Source organism: Ahaetulla prasina, chromosome 15, assembly GCF_028640845.1.
Source record: "Ahaetulla prasina isolate Xishuangbanna chromosome 15, ASM2864084v1, whole genome shotgun sequence".
Lineage (NCBI taxonomy): Eukaryota > Metazoa > Chordata > Lepidosauria > Squamata > Colubridae > Ahaetulla > Ahaetulla prasina.
This window is the reverse complement of record NC_080553.1, coordinates 16,725,872-16,744,573: the sequence shown is the minus strand read 5'-3', so window position 1 is coordinate 16,744,573 and position 18,702 is coordinate 16,725,872. Positions and strand designations below refer to the sequence as shown.

The window sequence follows — 18,702 nt, the reverse complement described above, 5'->3', positions numbered from 1 at the left end:
CGTTTTTTTTGAGGGGGGAATGGTTGTGGAAAACTCATGCAAAGAAAGGGACATTTTAAAAGAGATCGTTTATGGTTCTGCGGGCCAAAGGAATAATACTCCAGATGATTATGGCGCTTGAAGGGCAGATGGCAGGGAATTTTAGAATTCTTCCAGTTTAAAAACAATTCCTGAAATGGTTGGGCTGGGAGGCAAGTTAATTTGGGGCGATTAAGGCAATTTCCTCCCCCGACCCACAAAAAGAGGCTCACCCAGCAAATCCTAAGTATTTATCTGGGTGGATTGTGCAGGATTCTGGTTTTTTTGTGTGTGTGTGTGTGGATATCAACAACTTATCGATGTAACAGTATAGTTCTGTCTTCTACTGATGCATTGTATAGAAAAAAACGCCACTAACGCAAGAGGGTGGGGGTGAGATTTCCGAGAGGGGAACCTGTCCAGCTTTATTTCAGCCAAGGGATCTCTGGAAAGCTGCAAGGGACCCCTCAACCGGCCCTGAACGCAGACCGGAAAAACGATCTTGAGAGGCTGCGCGCCTGGAAAGCGATTGCAGAAAGTTTGAGAGGGGATGTTGGGTGCAGGCGACAACTTAAAAAACGGGAAAGAGGCAAAGCTTGTTGAGCAGAATTTGGGTGGAAAAAGAACAGAAAAAATAAACAAACAGCCCTCTGAACAGTTTCCATCCTTCCGAGGGAGGGTTTCTTTTCTTTCGTTTTGATGGACCGATCCAGGATGGTGGCTTGCGGAAACAATGAGAGTCAAAAGCAAGTTTGTGAGAGCATGGAAACGTCTTGAATGGGGGAGCGGGGATTCCAACGGGGCCCCCAGAAATCTTCGGCCACCGTTCTTGAAAAGGGGAACTATCACCCCAAACTTAAGAAAGAAGCCGTGCAGAATTGCCAGTTGGAAAGATTGGTCTGCGTTGTTGTTGTTTTTTTCCCAGAGGACCGGGGAGGGGGGGGTGGTCTCTTGGAAGGCAGAGGCCGAAGGGATCTTAAGATCTTGCATTTCTCTCCGTCTCTGCTAAACATTCTCGGACCAGACCTCTGGCGTGAATGATACCTGGAAAAAGAAATAAAATAGGCTCTTTTTTTTTTGGTTGGTTGAAGATGCCAAAAAAGCATCTCTCGCCGACGTAAGCGAGCAACTTAAACCAACTTAAACCCACTGATTGGGGGAAATAACATCATAGAGAGCCAAAATTCCAAAGCAAATAATACTTAACGGCCCGTCTTGACGTGCCAAGTTCATTTTGGCCTTTTGCAGGAATCCTCGACTTCGCTTAGGGACTGTTCGCAGTTACGCCGGCCCCCCCAAAAAAAGTGACGTACGATCGTTTTCCACACTTACGACCTCTGCCGCATCCCCGTGGTCACGCGATTTAAATCCAGATGCTTGGCAAACGAACTTCATGCTTAACGACCGTTGCTGTGTCCCAGGATCATATATGATCCCCTGTTGCGACTTCCTCACAAGCAGCGTCGATGGGGAAGCCAGATTCATTTATTTATTTTATTTTATTTTATTTTATTTTTATTTATTTTTCAAATTTATATATTAACAGGGTTAACTACCGTGTTTCCCTGAAAATAAGACCCCGCCTTATGTTTTTCTGAACCCCGAAATAAGCGCTTGGCCTTATTTTTGGGGTGGTCTTATTATTTTGGGGCGCCTGGAGCAAGACGGGGCTCCTCTTGCCGTCTTACCTGATTTCCATCTCTGTCTCCCTAACCCTAACCTGAGGAAATGGCGGGGACCGGCTGCGCAGGCGGTTAAATCGGGGGTCAGCAACCTGCGGCTCTGGAGCCCCATGCGGCTCTTTCACCCCTCTGCTGCGGCTCCCTGTCACTCAAAATATGCGTCACAACCACCAATGGGTGACATTGCCAGCATGCGATTTATTGAGCTTTTCAACCTCATGGATAAATCCAAGACAAGTAAAAGTTTTAGAAGAAAACAAATGTTTAATTCATATGCTAGGTTTTGTGGCCGCTCAAGAAATAGTCAGGCACTGGAAGGGTTTTTTTGTGGCTCCGGGTGTTTTCTTTTCTGTGGGTCCAAATGGCTCTTTGAATGCTTAAGGTTGCAGACCCCCTGGGTTAAATATTTTCGGGGAGGGCTTATTTTGGGGAAAACATGGTAACTTATCCACTGCCCTGTTTTACTTAACAACAGAGGCACAGAAGGTTGTAAAAGGGGGCAAAGCTCACTTAATGACAGAAACAGCAGGCTCAGTGGCGGCCGTAAGTCGAGGACTAATTGGAGTCTCCACTTTTGGAATAAATCTCTTTTATTTGTGTAAAAACACAGTAAGACAATGCTGTTTTTCTTTCCTGAATCCGTTTGGGTGTGATCTCTTACAGCAGGGGTTTCCAACCTTGGCAATTTTTAAGCCTGGCTTGAATTTTTAAAATTTTTAAAATTTGATTTTATGGGTTTTAAATTTTTATAAATTTTACAGGGTTGATATTGTATTTTAAATGGGGCCAATTGAATAAGTTTTTTAACGGTTGTTTTTAGCACTGTATGTGTTGGTTTTTATATTTTATTGTGGCTGTAAACCGCCCTGAGTCCTTCGGGAGAAGGGCGGTATACAAATTAAAATATTATTATTATTATTATTATTATTATTATTATTATTATTATTATTGTTGTTGTTGTTGTTGTTGTTGTTGTTGTTGTTGTTATTATTATTTCAACTCCCAGAATTCCCCAGCCAGGTGGCTGGGGAATTCTGGGAGTTGAAGTCCGCCAGGCTTAAAAGTTGCCAAGGTTGGAGATCCCTGCCCTAGAAAATAACCTGCCTTTTGCACTTATGTCAAGGATGGGTCAGCTGAGGCCGTAACGGCCTCTTTTTGTAGTTTGCAAGTTCAACGATGTTTGGATTAAATCGATGCCAGCCCACGAAGATGGGCGAACCCTGAAGCTTGTCACCATGGCAACGGAGTTCAACCGATGAAAGGAACAACAGGGCCGCAACTACTCACTCGGCGAAGGGAGGCGAGGGGGCGGCTGACCCCCGACTGCGTTAATTCCCGCCGACCTGCTTCCAAAAGGAGCAAGCCGGCTTCTTTCCGTCGGCTCTACTACCCATTGCAAATTCAGAACCGGGGAGAGAGGATAAAGCCTGCTTAAACGGCCTGCCCGCGCGGGTATAATCCTTGAGGACTAGAAACGCCGTCGATTTTAAAGATTTGAAACGAGGCTGACCTAAACTTTTACCTCGTTTTAGCCTCTCCATGGCACTTTTACTCCCGGCGTACGTAGGCCTGATTTCTTTTCCTAATTCTTCGATGATGGTCAGGAGTTCTGCGTATTTGCTCTGCGGGACTTGGTTGCTGCCGCTGCCCTGCAGGAAGAAAAGGACGGGGGGGGAAAAGAAACCCTGAATTAAGTCACAAATAAATCCAAAAACTGAGGTTTAACAAAGGAGCAGAACAATACAATTCATCCCCTTCTTCACCTTTCGTTTAGTGACCAAAGTTATAACAGCCCTGAAAGAAAAAGAAAAAAAAAAAAGGACCGCTTTCCACACTTAACGACCGTTGCAGCAAGGCTCACGTGATCAAAACTGAGATGCATGGCAACTGACTCGTACTTACGACGGTTGCAGAGCCCCGGTGAGGGTCACGTGATCCCCTTTTACGACCGTCTAACAAGCCAAGTCAATTGGGGGAAGTCAGATTCGCTGAACGGCCCCGTTACTGACTTTTAACAACCGCAGGGGTTCACTTAACAACGGTGTCAAGAAAGGTCGCAGAACGGGGCAAAACTCACTTCACAACTCTCTGGCTTAGCAACGGACATTTTAATCTCCATTCTGGTCATAGGTTGAAGATTACCTGTATTTCTTGCTTTAGTAGCATTACTATTAGTAGCATACTAATAGTATTAACACCTAGTCCAAAATGGTATAGGGGGTCTCCTTCTTGAGCAGGGGGTTGGACTGGATGACCTCCGAGGTCTCTTCCAACTCTTGTTATTCCATCTTCTAGTCCAACCCCCTGCTCAGGCAGAAAACCTTTTTACCATTTCATAGAAATAGTTGTCCAATCTCTCTTTAAAAACTTCCAGTGTTGGAGCATTCACAACTTCTGGGAACAAATTGTCCCACCGATTAATTATTCTCACTGTCAGGAAATTTCTCCTTAATTCCAGGTTGCTTCTCTCCTTGATTAGTTTCCACCCGTTGCTTCTTGTCCTGCCCTCAGGTGCTTTGGAGACTAACACAGTTGGAAGAGACCTTGGAGGTCTTCTAAATCCAGCCCCCTACTCAAGCAGGAGACCCTGTACCATCCCAGACAAGCGGCTGTCTAGTCTCTTCTTAAAAACCTCCAGCGATGGGAGCGCCCACAACTTCTGAAGGTAACCTCTGTTCCACTTAATATAATATAACATAATAACAGAGTTGGAAGGGACCTTGGAGGCCTTCTAGTCCAACCCCCTGCCCAGGCAGGAAACCCTCCACCATCTCAGTCAGATGGTTATCCAACATCTTCTTAAAAATTTCCAGTGTTGGAGCATCCACAACTTCTGCAGGCAAGTTGTTCCACTTATTAATTGTTCTAACTGTCAGGAAATTTCTCCTTAGTTCTAAGTTGCTTCTTTCCTTGATCAGTTTCCACCCATTGCTTCTTGTTCTACCCTCAGGTGCTTTGGAGAAGAGCTTGACTCCCTCTTCTTTGGGGCAGCCCCTGAGATATTGGAAGATGCTATCATGTCTCCCCTGGTCCTTCTTTTCATCAAACTAGACACAATCCAATTCCTGCAACCGTTCTTCCTATGTTTTAGCCTCCAGTCCCCTAATCTTATTAACAATCTTGTTAATTGGAAGTTTCTCTTTAGTTCTAGGTTGCTTCTCTCCTTGATTAGTTTCCACCCGTTGCATCTTGTCCTGCCTTCAGGTGCTTTGGAGAATAGCTTGACTCCCTCAACTCTTCTTTGTGGCAACCCCACAAATATTGGAAGACTGCTATCATGTCCTCCCGAGTCCTTCTCTTCGTTAGACTAGACATACCCAATTCCTGCAACTGTTCATCGTATTGTTTAGCCTGCAGCCCCCTGGCCGTCTTTGTTGCTCTTCTCTTCGCCCTTTCTACTTTATTGCAGGCAGAGACACATCTTCACAAAAAGCCACCCCTCTAATTACTAGAATAGTATCAAAGAAAACCCTGCCTTTTCCTCCTTTGCAGAATCTCCTAGCATCATCACAATTACAACCCTCTGCATGACAATGGCCCAAAGCAGGATTGACCAAGTTAAGTTAGAATAGAATAGCATAGCATAGCATAGCATAGAATAGAATAGAATAGAATAGAATAGAATAGAATTTTTTATTGGCCAAGTGTGATTGGACACACAAGGAATTTGTCTTTGGTGCAGATGCTCTCAGTGTACATAAAAGAAAAGATACGTTCAGCAAGGTACAACATTTACAACACAGTTGTAGTTAAGTTTATTTAATTTATATACCGCCCTTCTCCCAAAGGACTCAGGGTGGTTTACAGCCCAGATAAAACAGCGAAAAACAAAAATTAAAAACAAGTTTAAAAACAAATATTCAAATTAGGCTAGAAACTATAAAATCCAATAAAAACCCCATTTAAAAAGTGACTTTAACGGTCCCCTGTGTCCATAAAGTTAAAATGGAAAAAAAAATCAATATTTTTTTTTTACCTGCCCGCCTTGCGTGTAGCCTAGAGAAGGGGGTCCGTAGTCATTAATCAGGTGTCGGTACTGCCCCGAGCCCGCCATACTGGTAGAAGGAGAATGTGCTTTGGAGAGAAATAAATGCAAGGGGATAAGATTGGATCCCCAAAGAATAGAAAGAGAGAGATAAACATCAAAGAAAATGCATGATCTATCGCTCTGTAGTTTAACAGCCTTATCTAATGCTTAACGGCAACACGAAATCGCAGTCTTAACTCAGAAATAAATACCAACGCTTCAAAAACTCATTTTTGTCTCGGAAGAGAAAAGTTTTCCCCCTTTGCATGGACTTTCCTTGTTCTTCCCCAGCTGTGAAATATTAAAAAAACCGGCAATTTTTATTCTGGCAACGCCGGCATGATTTGCAAGCGTGGGAGTTGCTGCTAGTTTAAATATTTAAATATTTATGGGCAGCCCCAGAAATCCTAAATAAAACCCCTTATGCAAATGGATAACAGGATCGGGCTTCACTATAATCTAATTATTTAAAAATTGTAACTAGAGAACATCAGAATCCAGCATGGCAGCAAATATATACATTTTTTTTTCTTTTAGGTGGATGGGTGGGTGTCCGCCAGAATATATTTCCATTAAAGGTGGCCACCAAAGGCTTGGACTTACTCCGTAAAGCCAATCAAAGGGCGATTTACAGCATGGGCGAAGCTGTTTTGTGGTGGTACACAAATATAAAGTGGGGGGGGGGGAAGACATCAAATTGGGCAACTTGGCCATAAAAAAAACCCAGGTCTCTTTCTCCCAATTGGTGACACCCCTTTCCCGTTTCTGGCATGGCTGGCAAGCGCCAACGCTGGTGACAAATGGGGCAGGTTGTGGGGAGGGGGGCTTGCCATTGGAAAGGTTGGGGATTATGGGTCCACTCCGAAGCCCAGCTTCGCCTGCCTGCCTTCTGCAGGGAGGAGAAGCCCTCCACGAGCTCCATCTCGCCCTAGAGGCTGGCTCCGTATCTCGAGGCTGTGCCACCCTACCCCCACTTCTCCAACCGCCCCCAAACCGACGATCCGGGGAGTCCCTTTACCTGCTCCTTGGCCCTCAAACACGTAGTACGACATAGCCTCCGGCAGCCAGAGCCTCCTCTGCCGGCAGCAGGCCCCCAGGAACAAAAGGAGAAAGCGGGGGGGGGGCTCGGACTTGGCTGCGCCACTGCCACCCCCACCCCCCCGAAACGCAATGCAGATGGCCGCCTTTTGCAGCCGTGCCAGCTTCGCCCAGCTGGAGGGTGAGGGTGGGTGGTGGAAGGAAAGCCACACAATGCCAGGCTGGCTTGGAAACGGGAAGCCTTCGCCAAAGGACATCCAAAGCTCATTTAGCTGAGCCCGGATGCTGGAGGCGGGGTGGGGTGGGGGAAGCATCGCAAGAGAACTGCAAAAGAAGTTCGGGTCCGATTTGTTTGCAGGGATCTCTACCGCATCTGGATAGGGTCCGTTCAAGGCCCCCCCCCGAACCAGCCCAGCCTAGATTCAGAACTCAGCTGTTTTTTGGGGCCCCAGAGAAGTAGGGGAATACAAAGCCCATCGGTGCCAGAGCCCCTTTCTGGCACCTGGCCGCAGATGACAGGCGATGCCAGCTCAAACATTGGGTACATTCAGCTTCAGTCGCCTTTGTCTGCCCGGCTGGCCTTGAGCCAGGGTGCCTGAGTCTGCCCCGTTCACAAAGCAGGCGGAGAAGCTACGATGGAGATTGCTGGGGGCGGGGGGAACGCACACATGACACACACAATGTCCCTCTTCCCATCCCCTGAAAAACACCTTAGGGAAGAAATAACATGCCTTTAAAAATAAAAGAATACAGATAATAATAATAATCCAGTTCAGTTCAGTTGACTTGAGTTTCACGTTTAATGAATAAAGTCAATAATAATAATAGATCCTTGGTTATGAATTGTTTTTACCAGTCCCAGGCTGTGAATCGAACTGAAGATTAAATCAATAATAATAATAAGAAGAAGAACACCAGCGGAACTGCAAAAAAACTGCCCTACTCAGAACATCGTAGATCTTAAGAAGGTACTTGGTCGAGACCTAGGAGGCTGGCAGCAACCGTATCAACCATTAACACCAGTCAATGGTATTTGTGATGCATTTTTCAATGTTCAGTTGACCGAGTTTCATGTTTAATGAATAAAAGAGATAATATTATTATTATTAATACTTGGAACATCGTCCATCTTAAGAAGGTACTTGGTTGATACCTAGGACGCTGCCACCAACCTGTTATCAAAGTCAATGATATTTGTGATAGTTACGTTTTTAAATGCTCAGCTGACCGAGTTGCATGTCTAATGAATAAAAGAGATGCTAATAATACCACCCAAAGGGTTGCCTAGACACATGGAAATTTTGAATTTAGTAGACCTGAATATCCCAACTTTTCAACTTAACTTAATACCTCTTAGATTCTCGGTTCAGACTTGAACTGTTAAAGGGTTGCCTAGACACATGGAAATTTTGAATTTAGTAGACCTGAATATCCCAACTTTTCAACTTAACTTAATACCTCTTAGATTCTCGGTTCGGACTTGAACTGTTAAGTTTTTACCACAGTCCCAGACTTTGAATTGAATTCAAGATTAAATCTATAATAAGAACAATGAATAAGAATAAGGAATAGGAAGGAATAAGAGTAAGAAAATAAGAATAAGAAAAGAATAAGAAAAGAATAAGAATAAGAAAAGAATGAGAAAAGAATGAGAATAAGAATAAGAAAAGAATGAGAATAAGAAAAGAAAAGAATAAGAAAAGAATAAGAGTAAGAATAAGAAAAGAATAAGAGTAAGAAAAGAATGAGAATAAGAATAAGAAAAGAATAAGAGTATGAAAAGAATGAGAATAAGAAAAGAATGAGAATAAGAAAAGAATAATAAGAAAAGAATAAGAATAAGAAAAGAATGAGAATAAGAAAAGAAAAGAATAAGAGTAAGAAAAGAATGAGAATAAGAATAAGAGTAAGAAAAGAATGAGAATAAGAAAAGAATAAGAAAAGAATGAGAATAAGAATAAGAAAAGAATAAGAAAAGAATGAGAATAATAAAAGAAAAGAATAATAAGAAAAGAATGAGAATAAGAAAAGAAAAGAATAAGAAAAGAATAAGAGTAAGAAAAGAATAAGAGTAAGAAAAGAATGAGAATAAGAATAAGAAAAGAATAAGAGTATGAAAAGAATGAGAATAAGAAAAGAATGAGAATAAGAAAAGAATAATAAGAAAAGAATAAGAATAAGAAAAGAATGAGAATAAGAAAAGAAAAGAATAAGAGTAAGAAAATAAGAATAAGAAAAGAATAAGAAAAGAATAAGAATAAGAAAAGAATGAGAAAAGAATGAGAATAAGAATAAGAAAAGAATGAGAATAAGAAAAGAAAAGAATAAGAAAAGAATAAGAGTAAGAATAAGAAAAGAATAAGAGTAAGAAAAGAATGAGAATAAGAATAAGAAAAGAATAAGAGTATGAAAAGAATGAGAATAAGAAAAGAATGAGAATAAGAAAAGAATAATAAGAAAAGAATAAGAATAAGAAAAGAATGAGAATAAGAAAAGAAAAGAATAAGAGTAAGAAAAGAATGAGAATAAGAATAAGAGTAAGAAAAGAATGAGAATAAGAAAAGAATAAGAAAAGAATGAGAATAAGAATAAGAAAAGAATAAGAAAAGAATGAGAATAATAAAAGAAAAGAAAATAAGAATAAGAAAAGAATGAGAATAAGAAAAGAAAAGAATAAGAAAAGAATAAGAGTAAGAATAAGAAAAGAATAAGAGTAAGAAAAGAATGAGAATAAGAATAAGAAAAGAATAAGAGTATGAAAAGAATGAGAATAAGAAAAGAATGAGAAAAAGAAAAGAATAATAAGAAAAGAATAAGAATAAGAAAAGAATGAGAATAAGAAAAGAAAAGAATAAGAGTAAGAAAAGAATGAGAATAAGAATAAGAGTAAGAAAAGAATGAGAATAAGAAAAGAATAAGAAAAGAATGAGAATAAGAATAAGAAAAGAATAAGAAAAGAATGAGAATAATAAAAGAAAAGAAAATAAGAATAAGAAAAGAATAAGAAGAAAAGAATGAGAATAATAAAAGAAAAGAATAAGAGTAAGAAAAGAATGAGAATAAGAAAAGAATGAGATTAAGAAAAGAAAAGAATAAGAAAAGAATGAGAATAAGAAAAGAAAAGAATAAGAGTAAGAAAAGAATGAGATAAGAAAAGAATAAGAATAAGAAAGCAGCTCAGGTTAAACTGGAATCAACCCAAGCATTTGAAGGAAGATCTTTCTAGATTTTTTTCTTTCCTTTTTCGCATTGGGGATAATTCTCACGTCTTGGAAAGGAAGCGAACTGGATTTCGGAGCCAGCCTGAGTCATCCTTCCAATGTGGCAGATGGCTGGCTCAGCGGCCTTTCTCCCTGCTTCGAAGTCCTTCCAAAACGTCGCAATTACTATACACACACACACACTGACGTCAAAAAGGCAAGACAAAAGAGCATCTTTTGGGAGGTAGGGGGGCTGGGGAAACTCGGCATTCCTGGGCCCAGATGCGTAGGAACAGCTGCGGGACTCCGAAATCTTAAGTCTGGCTTACAAGGACACTTTTTAAGGTCCAGCCTTTTATTTGTATTTTTAGCTGAATTTTCTCAGGGTCATCAGATTTTGTTTTCCCTGAGGGCGCCTTTGAAATTTCCCACCGTTGCAGGGATCTTCAGCATCCTTGAAATCCAAACATCTGGAAATACAATCTGTCCCAAGAGATGTTCTTTGGGGAGGTGGGCGCAAACCAGGGGGCACAGCCGCAGGCGTTGGTTTCCAGAGGGCCTTTGCCAGCTGTTCCCTCGGAAAAGGCACGCAGGATGGCTGGTTTAGGTATTAATAAGCAAGCCATTATTGGCTTAGCCGTCGTTTAGGGAATAAATCACAGCTGACCGGCTGGGTGCACAGAACATCCATTAATCCCCCTACCAAACCTCTATATGATAGTTTAGACAGTGTTTTTTTCAAAACTTGGCAACTTTTAAAATGCTGGCTGGGGAATTCTGGGAGTTGAAGTCCACACGTTTTTCAAGCGTGTTAAGTTTGAAAAAACAAAACCCACTGGTTTAGCCTGTGGTATGAACGAAGGTGCTGCCCGTTTAACCCACTTAACCAAACCCAAGTTAGAAACCAAATTTTAGAAGAAAACCTCAACCATTTTAGAAAGTGATTTTTTATTTTTTTTTGCAAGCGCTCTTTTTAAACCTTTCTCTCTTCAAAATACTGCCCTGCAAAAGTTACCCTTTCCTGGTTTTTAACAACTGGAGTCTTATAACAAGAAACTTTAATTCAGCCTTCTTGCCGTTATTTAAAGGCTGAGACTACAGTACCTGCTCAATTCTTGGTATACTAGATGATAGATAGACAGATGATAGATAGACAGATGATAGATAGACAGATGATAGATAGATAGATAGATAGATAGATAGATAGATAGATAGATAGATAGATAGATAGATAGATAGATAGATAGATGATAGAGAGAGAGAGAGGAGAGATAGATAGATAGATAGATAGATAGATAGATAGATAGATAGATAGATAGATAGATAGATAGATAGATAGATAGATAGATAGGGAGAGAGGAGAGATAGATAGATAGATAGATAGATAGATAGATAGATAGATAGATAGATAGATAGATAGATAGATGATACAGAGAGAGAGAGAGAGAGGAGAGATAGAGAGAGAGAGGAGAGATAGATAGATAGATAGATGATACAGAGAGAGAGAGAGAGAGAGAGGAGAGATAGAGAGAGGAGAGATAGATAGATAGATAGGAGAAATAGATATCGATAGATTCTACATGACAGAGATGATATAGATATTGATAGACTAATATAGATGACATGATAGATTGATAGATACATAGATAGATAGGAAAAATATATTGATAGATTCTGCATGACAGAAATAATTGATAGACTAATATAAATGACAGCTGATATAGACATGAGAAATATATATTGATACATGACAGAGATGATATAAATATTTAGACTATTACAGATGATAGATAGATGATAAAGTGACAGAGGAGAAAGAAGAGATAAATAGCCGATAGAAAGATAGAAGAGAGAGATAGAGAGCAATAAAGGAGGGAGGGAGAAGAGATAGATGATAGATTAATTAATGGATGATTGACAGACTGTAGCTAGCTAGAACAGGGCTTCTCTAGGCATCCCGTGACTCTAATCTCTGTATGACCGAAATGACATAGATGTACTAGCAATGGAGAGACAGACAGACAGACAGGGACTACAATACCCAGAATTCCCTGGCAGGCATTGAAAGCCTAGTCCCCAACATATCTAGGGCAGATGCCCAATCCACCTTGGGGGAGGAGGAGGGTGAGTGAAGAAACCCCCCCTCCCACACACACAAAAGTAATAAAAGTAGAAAGTTTTGCAGAGGAGGGGGGGTCACATCAGAGGTGGGGGTCAGGGGGCTGGAAGGAAAGGAGGGACGGACTTTGGAAACCTTTGGATCCCTATGGAGAAAACTTTCCAGGCAGGATCCACACTTGTTTAAGGGAGGGGGTGGGTGGGAGGGAGAGAGAGAGAGAGAGGGCAGCCCCCTCCTCAATTCCAAATCCTTCCTTCCTTCCTTCTCCTTCTTGGGGGGGGCAAAGCTCACCCAGAGGCTTAATACAAAGGAGCCCCTCCCTCCCAAAAGTCCTCCCTTTTGGGGTGAAAGACCCCCCCCCAAAGAGAGAGAGAGAGAGAGAGAGAGAGCCCAGCGCCGGGTCTCTGAGCATGTGCAGAGTTGGGTTGTGCGGGGGTTGGGGGTCCCTGGTTCTGCCCCCCCCCCCCCCCCGCAGGCCGGAGCCCCCGCATCAAGCTGGGGGGGGGGTGTTGGGAGGGCGAGGGCCGGACAATCCCCCTCCCCAAATTCTCCCGGGCTGGAGGAGCGGCTGAGCGCGCCGTCCAAAGTTTGCAAGCGGACAAAGGCGGCGCTGGGGGGCTGCAGACCCTCCCCAGGTTTTCCTGGCCGGCGGCTCACCTGGCCCGGGGGGCTTGTAGGACATGCGGGCGCCGGGAGGCTCCGGGGCCGGCACGCCCGGCGAGGTCCGCGCCACCGCGCCTCCTGGGCTGGCTGGCTGGCTGCCTGCGCCGCCGCCGCTCCTGCAGCCGGAGACCCCCGAGGAGGAGGAGGAGGAGGAGAGGCTAGTGGGGGCAGCGGAGCCCCCGGGCCTGGGTCCCTCCGGCCCCGCCGCAGCCGCCCATCCCGCCGCCGCCGCCGCTCCTCTCGCCTGCCCCGCCGCGCTCCCGGCTCGGCCATGCGGGGGAGGAGGAGGAGGAGGGGGCGGGGAAGGGGAGGAGGAAGAGGGGGAGGAGGAGGGGCAAGAGGTGGGGGAAAGAGAAGAGGAGGGGGCGGGGAAGAGGAAGGAGGAAAAGGAAGAAGAGGGGAAGGAGGAAGAGGAGGAAGGAGGGGTGAGGAGGAGGAAGAAGGGAAAGAAGAGGAGGAGGAGGGATGAAGAAGAGGAAGAAGGAGGGGAAGAGGAGGAAGGAAAGGAGGACGGGCAGGAAGAGGAGGAAGGAGGGAGTGATGAGAAAGAGGGAGGAAAGGAGGAGGGGGCAGGGAAGAGGAAGGAGGACAGGGTGAGGAGGAGGAGGAGGAAGAAGGGAAAGAAGAGGAGAGGCAGGGAAGAGGAGGAAGTGATGAGGAGGAAGAGGGAGGAAAGGAGGAGGGGGCAGGGAAGAGGAAGGAGGACAGGGTGAGGAGGAGGAGGAGGAAGAAGGGAAAGAAGAGGAGAGGCAGGAAGAGGAGGAAGTGATGAGGAGGAAGAGGGAGGAAGGAGGAGGGGCAGGGAAGAGGAAGGAGGACAGGGTGAGGAGGAGGAAGAAGGGAAAGAAGAAGAGAGGCAGGGAAGAGGAGGAAGGAGGGAGTGATGAGGAAGAGGGAGGAAAGGAGGGGGCAGGGAAGAGGAAGGAGGACAGGGTGAGGAGGAGGAGGAGGAAGAAGGGAAAGAAGAAGAGAGGCAGGGAAGAGGAGGAAGGCGGGAGTGATGAGGAAGAGGAGGAAGGAGGGGCAGGGAAGAGGAAGGAGGACAGGGTGAGGAGGAGGAGGAGGAAGAAGGGAAAGAAGAAGAGAGGCAGGGAAGAGGAGGAAGGCGGGAGTGATGGGGAAGAGGGAGGGGGTGAGGAGGAGGAGGAAGGGGGCTAAGGAGGAAGAGGGGCAGAAAAGAGGAGGAAGGAGGGGTGAGGAGGATGACAAGTTTGCTAACATTTTTTCCAACGGTGGGAGTGAGAGGGAAGTCTTCCTCCGGGTGAGGAGGGGGCTGGCAGGAGGGGTTGCTTTTTTGGGGGGGAGGGGGAGGGGAAGCATTTGTTTGCCATCCTGCTATGTAAAATCTTTTTCCTTCATCCTTCGTTCCTTTCCTTCTTTCTTGTTGCAAAGGGAAGGAAACCTCTTGCTTGGACTACCAAAAAAAAAGAGCTCCAAAAAAGCAGACTGCACACCCAAGGTTGCAAATCTCAGTATTTTGCCACTGGTGCAGGGAGGTAGCGAATGCTTTGCTTAAGGACCCTTTATTCTGTTCCGTTTACCGTCTCATTTTTGTCAACTTGCGGAGGCGAATCTCAAGGCCAGGTTTACGCATCAAAAATGGGATTTTCTACACTTCAATCTATCGTGCTGCTGGTAGCTTAAGGGCTCCCCTATCTATTTTGAAGTGCTTCTTATATGTGACATTTGGGCTATTCAAGAGCACCTGAGGGTTCAACCTTCGCTTGGATTCACACATTGTCCGGGGCCTTAGCAATATCCCAGCTTGGCTTTGTGCATCTTGCAAGAGAGGTCCATCAAACCAAGTCTCCTTCGGGTTGATCTTCTTCAACTTTAGCTCAACCATCTGGCCCTCGAACCCTTCACACCTCTGGCATACCTTTGGGACAGGATCTCCACCTCTGCCCCTGGGACTACAAAAACAGAACACACACCAGGCTGGCTCCCTAGGAAATGCGCCTAGGAGACCTGGGCCTTCGATCCCCAGGGGAGCAGTAGATGTAGAGGAGCTCCCATCTCCAACCTGGCGACCCCCAATGTGTTGCATTCAACGGCATAGCATGGCCGCCATCTCCATCATCTAGGACAGGGGTCTCCAACCTTGGCAACTTTTAAGACTTGTGGACTTTAATTCCCAGAGTTAACTTGACCATCATTTGTGTTGTAAATGTTGTACCTTGATGAACGTATCTTTTCTTTTATGTACACTGAGAGCATATGCACCAAGACAAATCCCTTGTGTGTCCAATCACACTTGGTCAATAAAAATTCTATTCTATTCTATTCTAAAGTCCACAAGTCTTAAAGTTGCCAAGGTTGGAGACCCTTGTCCTAGGAAACCCAAATCCAAGCGACGACCCCGAGTTTCCTGCAGCGTGGGAATCCCAGGGAGAGGTTTGAAGCGAGGAAAAATTTGGTGTTGGCTGGGGAATCCTGGGATTTGGAAGTCCCCAAGTCTTTAGGAGAAGATAGGACTCAGAAGGGAAAAAGCCACACAGTTCTTGGACCATTGTCATTTGGTTTGTTTGTTTTTTTCTTTTCTTTTTATTGTTAACGTTAAGCTTTTCAATAAGCCCGCCCCGTGGGCATCTTGTTGAAGGGCCGTCTATAAATAAAAGGAAAAGAAGCTTTCTGCATTCAAAAACGGAGCAAATGAAAATGTTAATTCCCACTCAAGCCGAGGGTACCCCCCAAAACCCTTTTTTTCCCTTTGGATACATGAGGAACATCGCCCGGGGCTGGCAATAGGGAAGCGGAGCAGAGCAGGACGAGCGGTGGCCATCTCCGAGACAGAGCAGGGGAATGTAGGGGCCAAAGGCAAGAACGGCAGGTTATCATGCAGAGGTCTCAACAGGGACCCTCTTCCTTCTCCTCCGCGAAGGGCTCTAGGCTCAGCCAAAACCGCGGCTCGGCGGATTCTTACAATATGGAAGATCCCACAGGGTCACCGTCAACCAAACACAGGACTCCGAAGCTGGTTAGAACAGTACTTTTTTTTTTTCTCTGTCTCTCTTTTTTTTTTATGTTTTTTTTTTAATTTGACACCTGCAAGATCTCGGCAAACTTTGCAGGGCGGGGTGGACAGGTTTATACAATCTCAAATGTTTCAATAGTGCAACCTGTGCAAGCAAGAAATATGACAAACATTGTCCTTCACTTATAAACATCTACTATTATAGGCAAAAACAAAACGAAGAAAAAAAAAAACTTACCCATATTCTTAGATAAGTGACTATTCACATTTTGTACATATACAAGTTTTTAAACAGTTCCAGGATAAACTCTACAATGTCTTACAGACGTAAAACAGGAAGTATTTTAAGTTATGGGGCAACGGGGGGAAAAAAAAATGAAAAAAGAAAACCATCCAGCAACAGAAGCCGGGATTCTCGTGTTGGGCTGCCTCCTCCCCATCTAGTCTACAGCTCAAGTAAAGTGTATTTAACAACAACAGAAACCAACTTTAAAAAAAAAAAGTAAGAATGGGACTGCGGTGGGAATTGGAAAAAATTAAAATTTACACTTTAGTTTCCTGAAAAATAAAGGAAACTTTGGAGAGAGAAAGATGGGGGGGGGGGGCCGGCGGTGGAAGAGGATGGAATACTTTTAACCTCTATTATTATTATTATTATTTTTTTAAAAAGGAACTTCTTTAAAAAAAATTAAGATGGTTTCATTGTACACGCGCACGGATACGCAAAGCCCAAAAAAGGAGAAGAAAGGAATGCAAGGAGGAGGGAGGAAAAAAAAAATATCCAGGGAAGATTCAAATATATATATATATATAACCTGTAGAGGAAATCCAGAAAAAAATACAATCACTGGGGCAGACACCTTTTGAGAAGAAGGGGGGGGGAAGGGGGGGGAAAGAAAAAAAAATATCGAAATGCAATTCTAAGGATGAGATCGTCCCTTTCTCTCGCTCCCTGCCGGCTTTCCGTACATCGAGACACAATGGGCAGCCCCAAAGTTGACACCGCCTTAAAACAAAAAACAAAAAACAAAAAAAACAGGTTGCGAACATCTAGGCTCTCATGCTGCTGCTTTAAATAAAATGTACTTTTTAATATAATTTGGGACCTCTGTTGCGGCCACTATTTATATATATATATATATATATCTACACATACATATATATACAGTTTCCAAGTAGGACATCTCCCGCAGCATGGCCCCGAGGTTCAACCCTGAGCGTCAAATGAATAAATGGAAGGAAGGGACAAGCAGGTTTCTGGGGAAATCTTCCAAACGTCTTCCAAACTGACCGGGCGCGGCGGTTGTCGCTTAAGTAGAAGAATGCGTAGATGTGTGTACCTAAGCAAGGCTACAAAAGCCTGGAGAAATTAAAAAAAAAAAAAACACGAAACGAAAAGATGACGATGTGATTGTTTGTAAAGCGAAGCTGGGCCTTTCGGTTTGGCTTCTCTCTCTCTCTTCTGCGCCTCCTCTTCCTTTCCGCGGAGTTGTTAAGTCAGCATGATGGAACTGAAAGCTAATTCTTTGGAATCTGTCCCTGATCATTCAAACCAAGAAAAAGGAAGAAAATAAAAAGAAAACGAGGGAGGGGAGGAGGAGGAGCCCCAAAAAAGAAATAAAAATCGAAAGCGCAACGCTTCGGGGCGGTCGAGCCGAAATATCACAAGGGGGGTCTGGGGTCTGTCTCATGCGTTGTTGAAGTGGGCGATGCTCTGCGGATGGTGCTGTTGCCAGAGCTGTTGCTGCTGGACGGCCAGCTGTTGCGACTGATCGGAAGTCGAGAGGAGGTTGACGAGGGGAGACACGCAGTTTGCTGGAATGATCAAGCCTGCAACACAAGTTAAGGGGCCAGTGAGGTCAAAGGAGCCGAGAACGAGGAGGCTCTGCCATGCTTCACAAACCAACATTTGTTTGGTTAAGCTGCAAGCCTCGGTCTGTCTCCCATCGTTTAGGATCTTAGCAATAGCCCTTACGACTTATATGCCGCTTCACAGCCCTCTCTAAGCGGTTTACGGAGTCAGCCTATGGCCCCCAACAATCTGGGTCTTCATTTTACCGACCTCGGAAGGCTGAGTCAGCCTTGACTCTTGTCAGGATCGAACTCCTGACAGTTGGCAGAGTTAGTGTGCAATATTGCATTCTAACCACTGCGCAGGAAGGGAGGAAGGAAGATAAGGAAGAGCAATACCACTAATATACCGCTTCACAAGTGCTTTTACAGCCCGCTCTAAGTGGTTTACAGAGTCAGCCTAGTGCCCCCAAAAGTCTGGGTCCTCATTTTACCCACCTCGAAAGGAGGGAAGGCTGAGTCAAGCTGGTGAGATTCGAACTGCCAAATTGCAGGCAGCAGACAGTCAGCAGAAGTAGCCTGCAGTACTGCACTCTGACCACTGCGCCACGCGGCTCATGGCTTAGGCTCTCTAGGACATGTGTTTTTCATTAATGGGTGGGACTTCAATGCCCAGAATTCCTCGGTCAGCAACTCCCACTGCTGGGAGTTGAAGTCCACCCAAACTGGCTGGGGAATTCTGGGCGTTGGAAGTTTATACATCTTAAAAAGTGGTTGAGCTTTTAAAAACACTTCTTTATAGTTTCTCTGAAGGGATAAATAAATAAATACTTGGCTCAAGGGGTTCTCACCATTTCCCTCGGAGGGGGAGGGGAATACCAGGTTCAAACACAGAACGCAGGGAGATGGTTAGGACTGGGAAGGCTGATTAAACAGAGAGATGTTTGGGCAGACAAAAGGGACTTTGGCCTTCCCTGCCGTTACTTGCCTACAATTCTCTGGCCGTCCTCGGTCCGCAGGCGAACAATCTGCATTTTGACGTTTGTGCCGCTCACCGAGGCAAGGACCCCTTCCACTTTCGTCCAAACGCTCAAGACTGAACCGCAGAGGACGTAATAGGTCCGGCAGCGCAAGCCGACTTCACAAACGAGGCCCAGGCCGGCCTTTTTGCAGTTGCCCCTCCTGAAAAA

General features: G+C 44.4%; 2 protein-coding genes across 5 annotated transcripts in view; both read right to left on the bottom strand.

Moving 5' to 3' along the window:
* Window positions 1–66: 66 nt before the first annotated feature.
* Window positions 67–13,138, bottom strand: CDK2AP1 (cyclin dependent kinase 2 associated protein 1). Of its 4 annotated transcripts, none has more exons than XM_058158334.1 (4): window positions 12,742–12,904; window positions 5,677–5,774; window positions 3,211–3,349; window positions 67–1,062 (listed from the first exon to the last, which is right to left on the bottom strand). In XM_058158334.1, the coding sequence occupies exons 1-4, from the start codon at window positions 12,764–12,766 to the stop codon at window positions 995–997; spliced, it is 330 nt and encodes a 109-aa protein (XP_058014317.1). In that variant the 5' UTR covers window positions 12,767–12,904; the 3' UTR covers window positions 67–994. The 4 variants fall into 4 exon arrangements, with proteins under 4 accessions (XP_058014317.1, XP_058014318.1, XP_058014315.1 ...); XM_058158335.1 differs by having other exon boundaries at window positions 3,223–3,349; XM_058158332.1 differs by lacking the exon at window positions 5,677–5,774 and having other exon boundaries at window positions 12,742–13,138.
* Window positions 13,139–15,364: 2,226 nt separating this feature from the next.
* Window positions 15,365–18,702, bottom strand: part of SBNO1 (strawberry notch homolog 1) — a 28,236-nt gene continuing 24,898 nt past the window's right edge. Inside the window, exons 30-31 of the mRNA XM_058158186.1 lie at window positions 18,501–18,694; window positions 15,365–17,551 (exon numbers count right to left, since the gene is read on the bottom strand). Of these exons, the coding sequence (XP_058014169.1) occupies window positions 17,409–17,551; window positions 18,501–18,694 (337 nt within the window). The 3' untranslated portion in view covers window positions 15,365–17,408. The remainder of the gene's footprint in view (window positions 17,552–18,500; window positions 18,695–18,702) is intronic.

Bases quoted from the DNA above. Each gene is read 5' to 3' on its own strand.
- CDK2AP1 (XM_058158332.1), bottom strand. From the start codon at position 13,020: ATGGCCGAGCCGGGAGCGCGGCGGGGCAGGCGAGAGGAGCGGCGGCGG. The intron at 3,350-12,741 runs GTGAGCCGCCGG...TTCTTCCTGCAG, and splicing joins CTACAAGCCCCCCGGGCCAG to GGCAGCGGCAGCAACCAAGT. The intron at 1,063-3,210 runs GTCAGCCTCGTT...TTCTTTTTCCAG, and splicing joins AAAACGAGGTAAAAGTTTAG to GTATCATTCACGCCAGAGGT.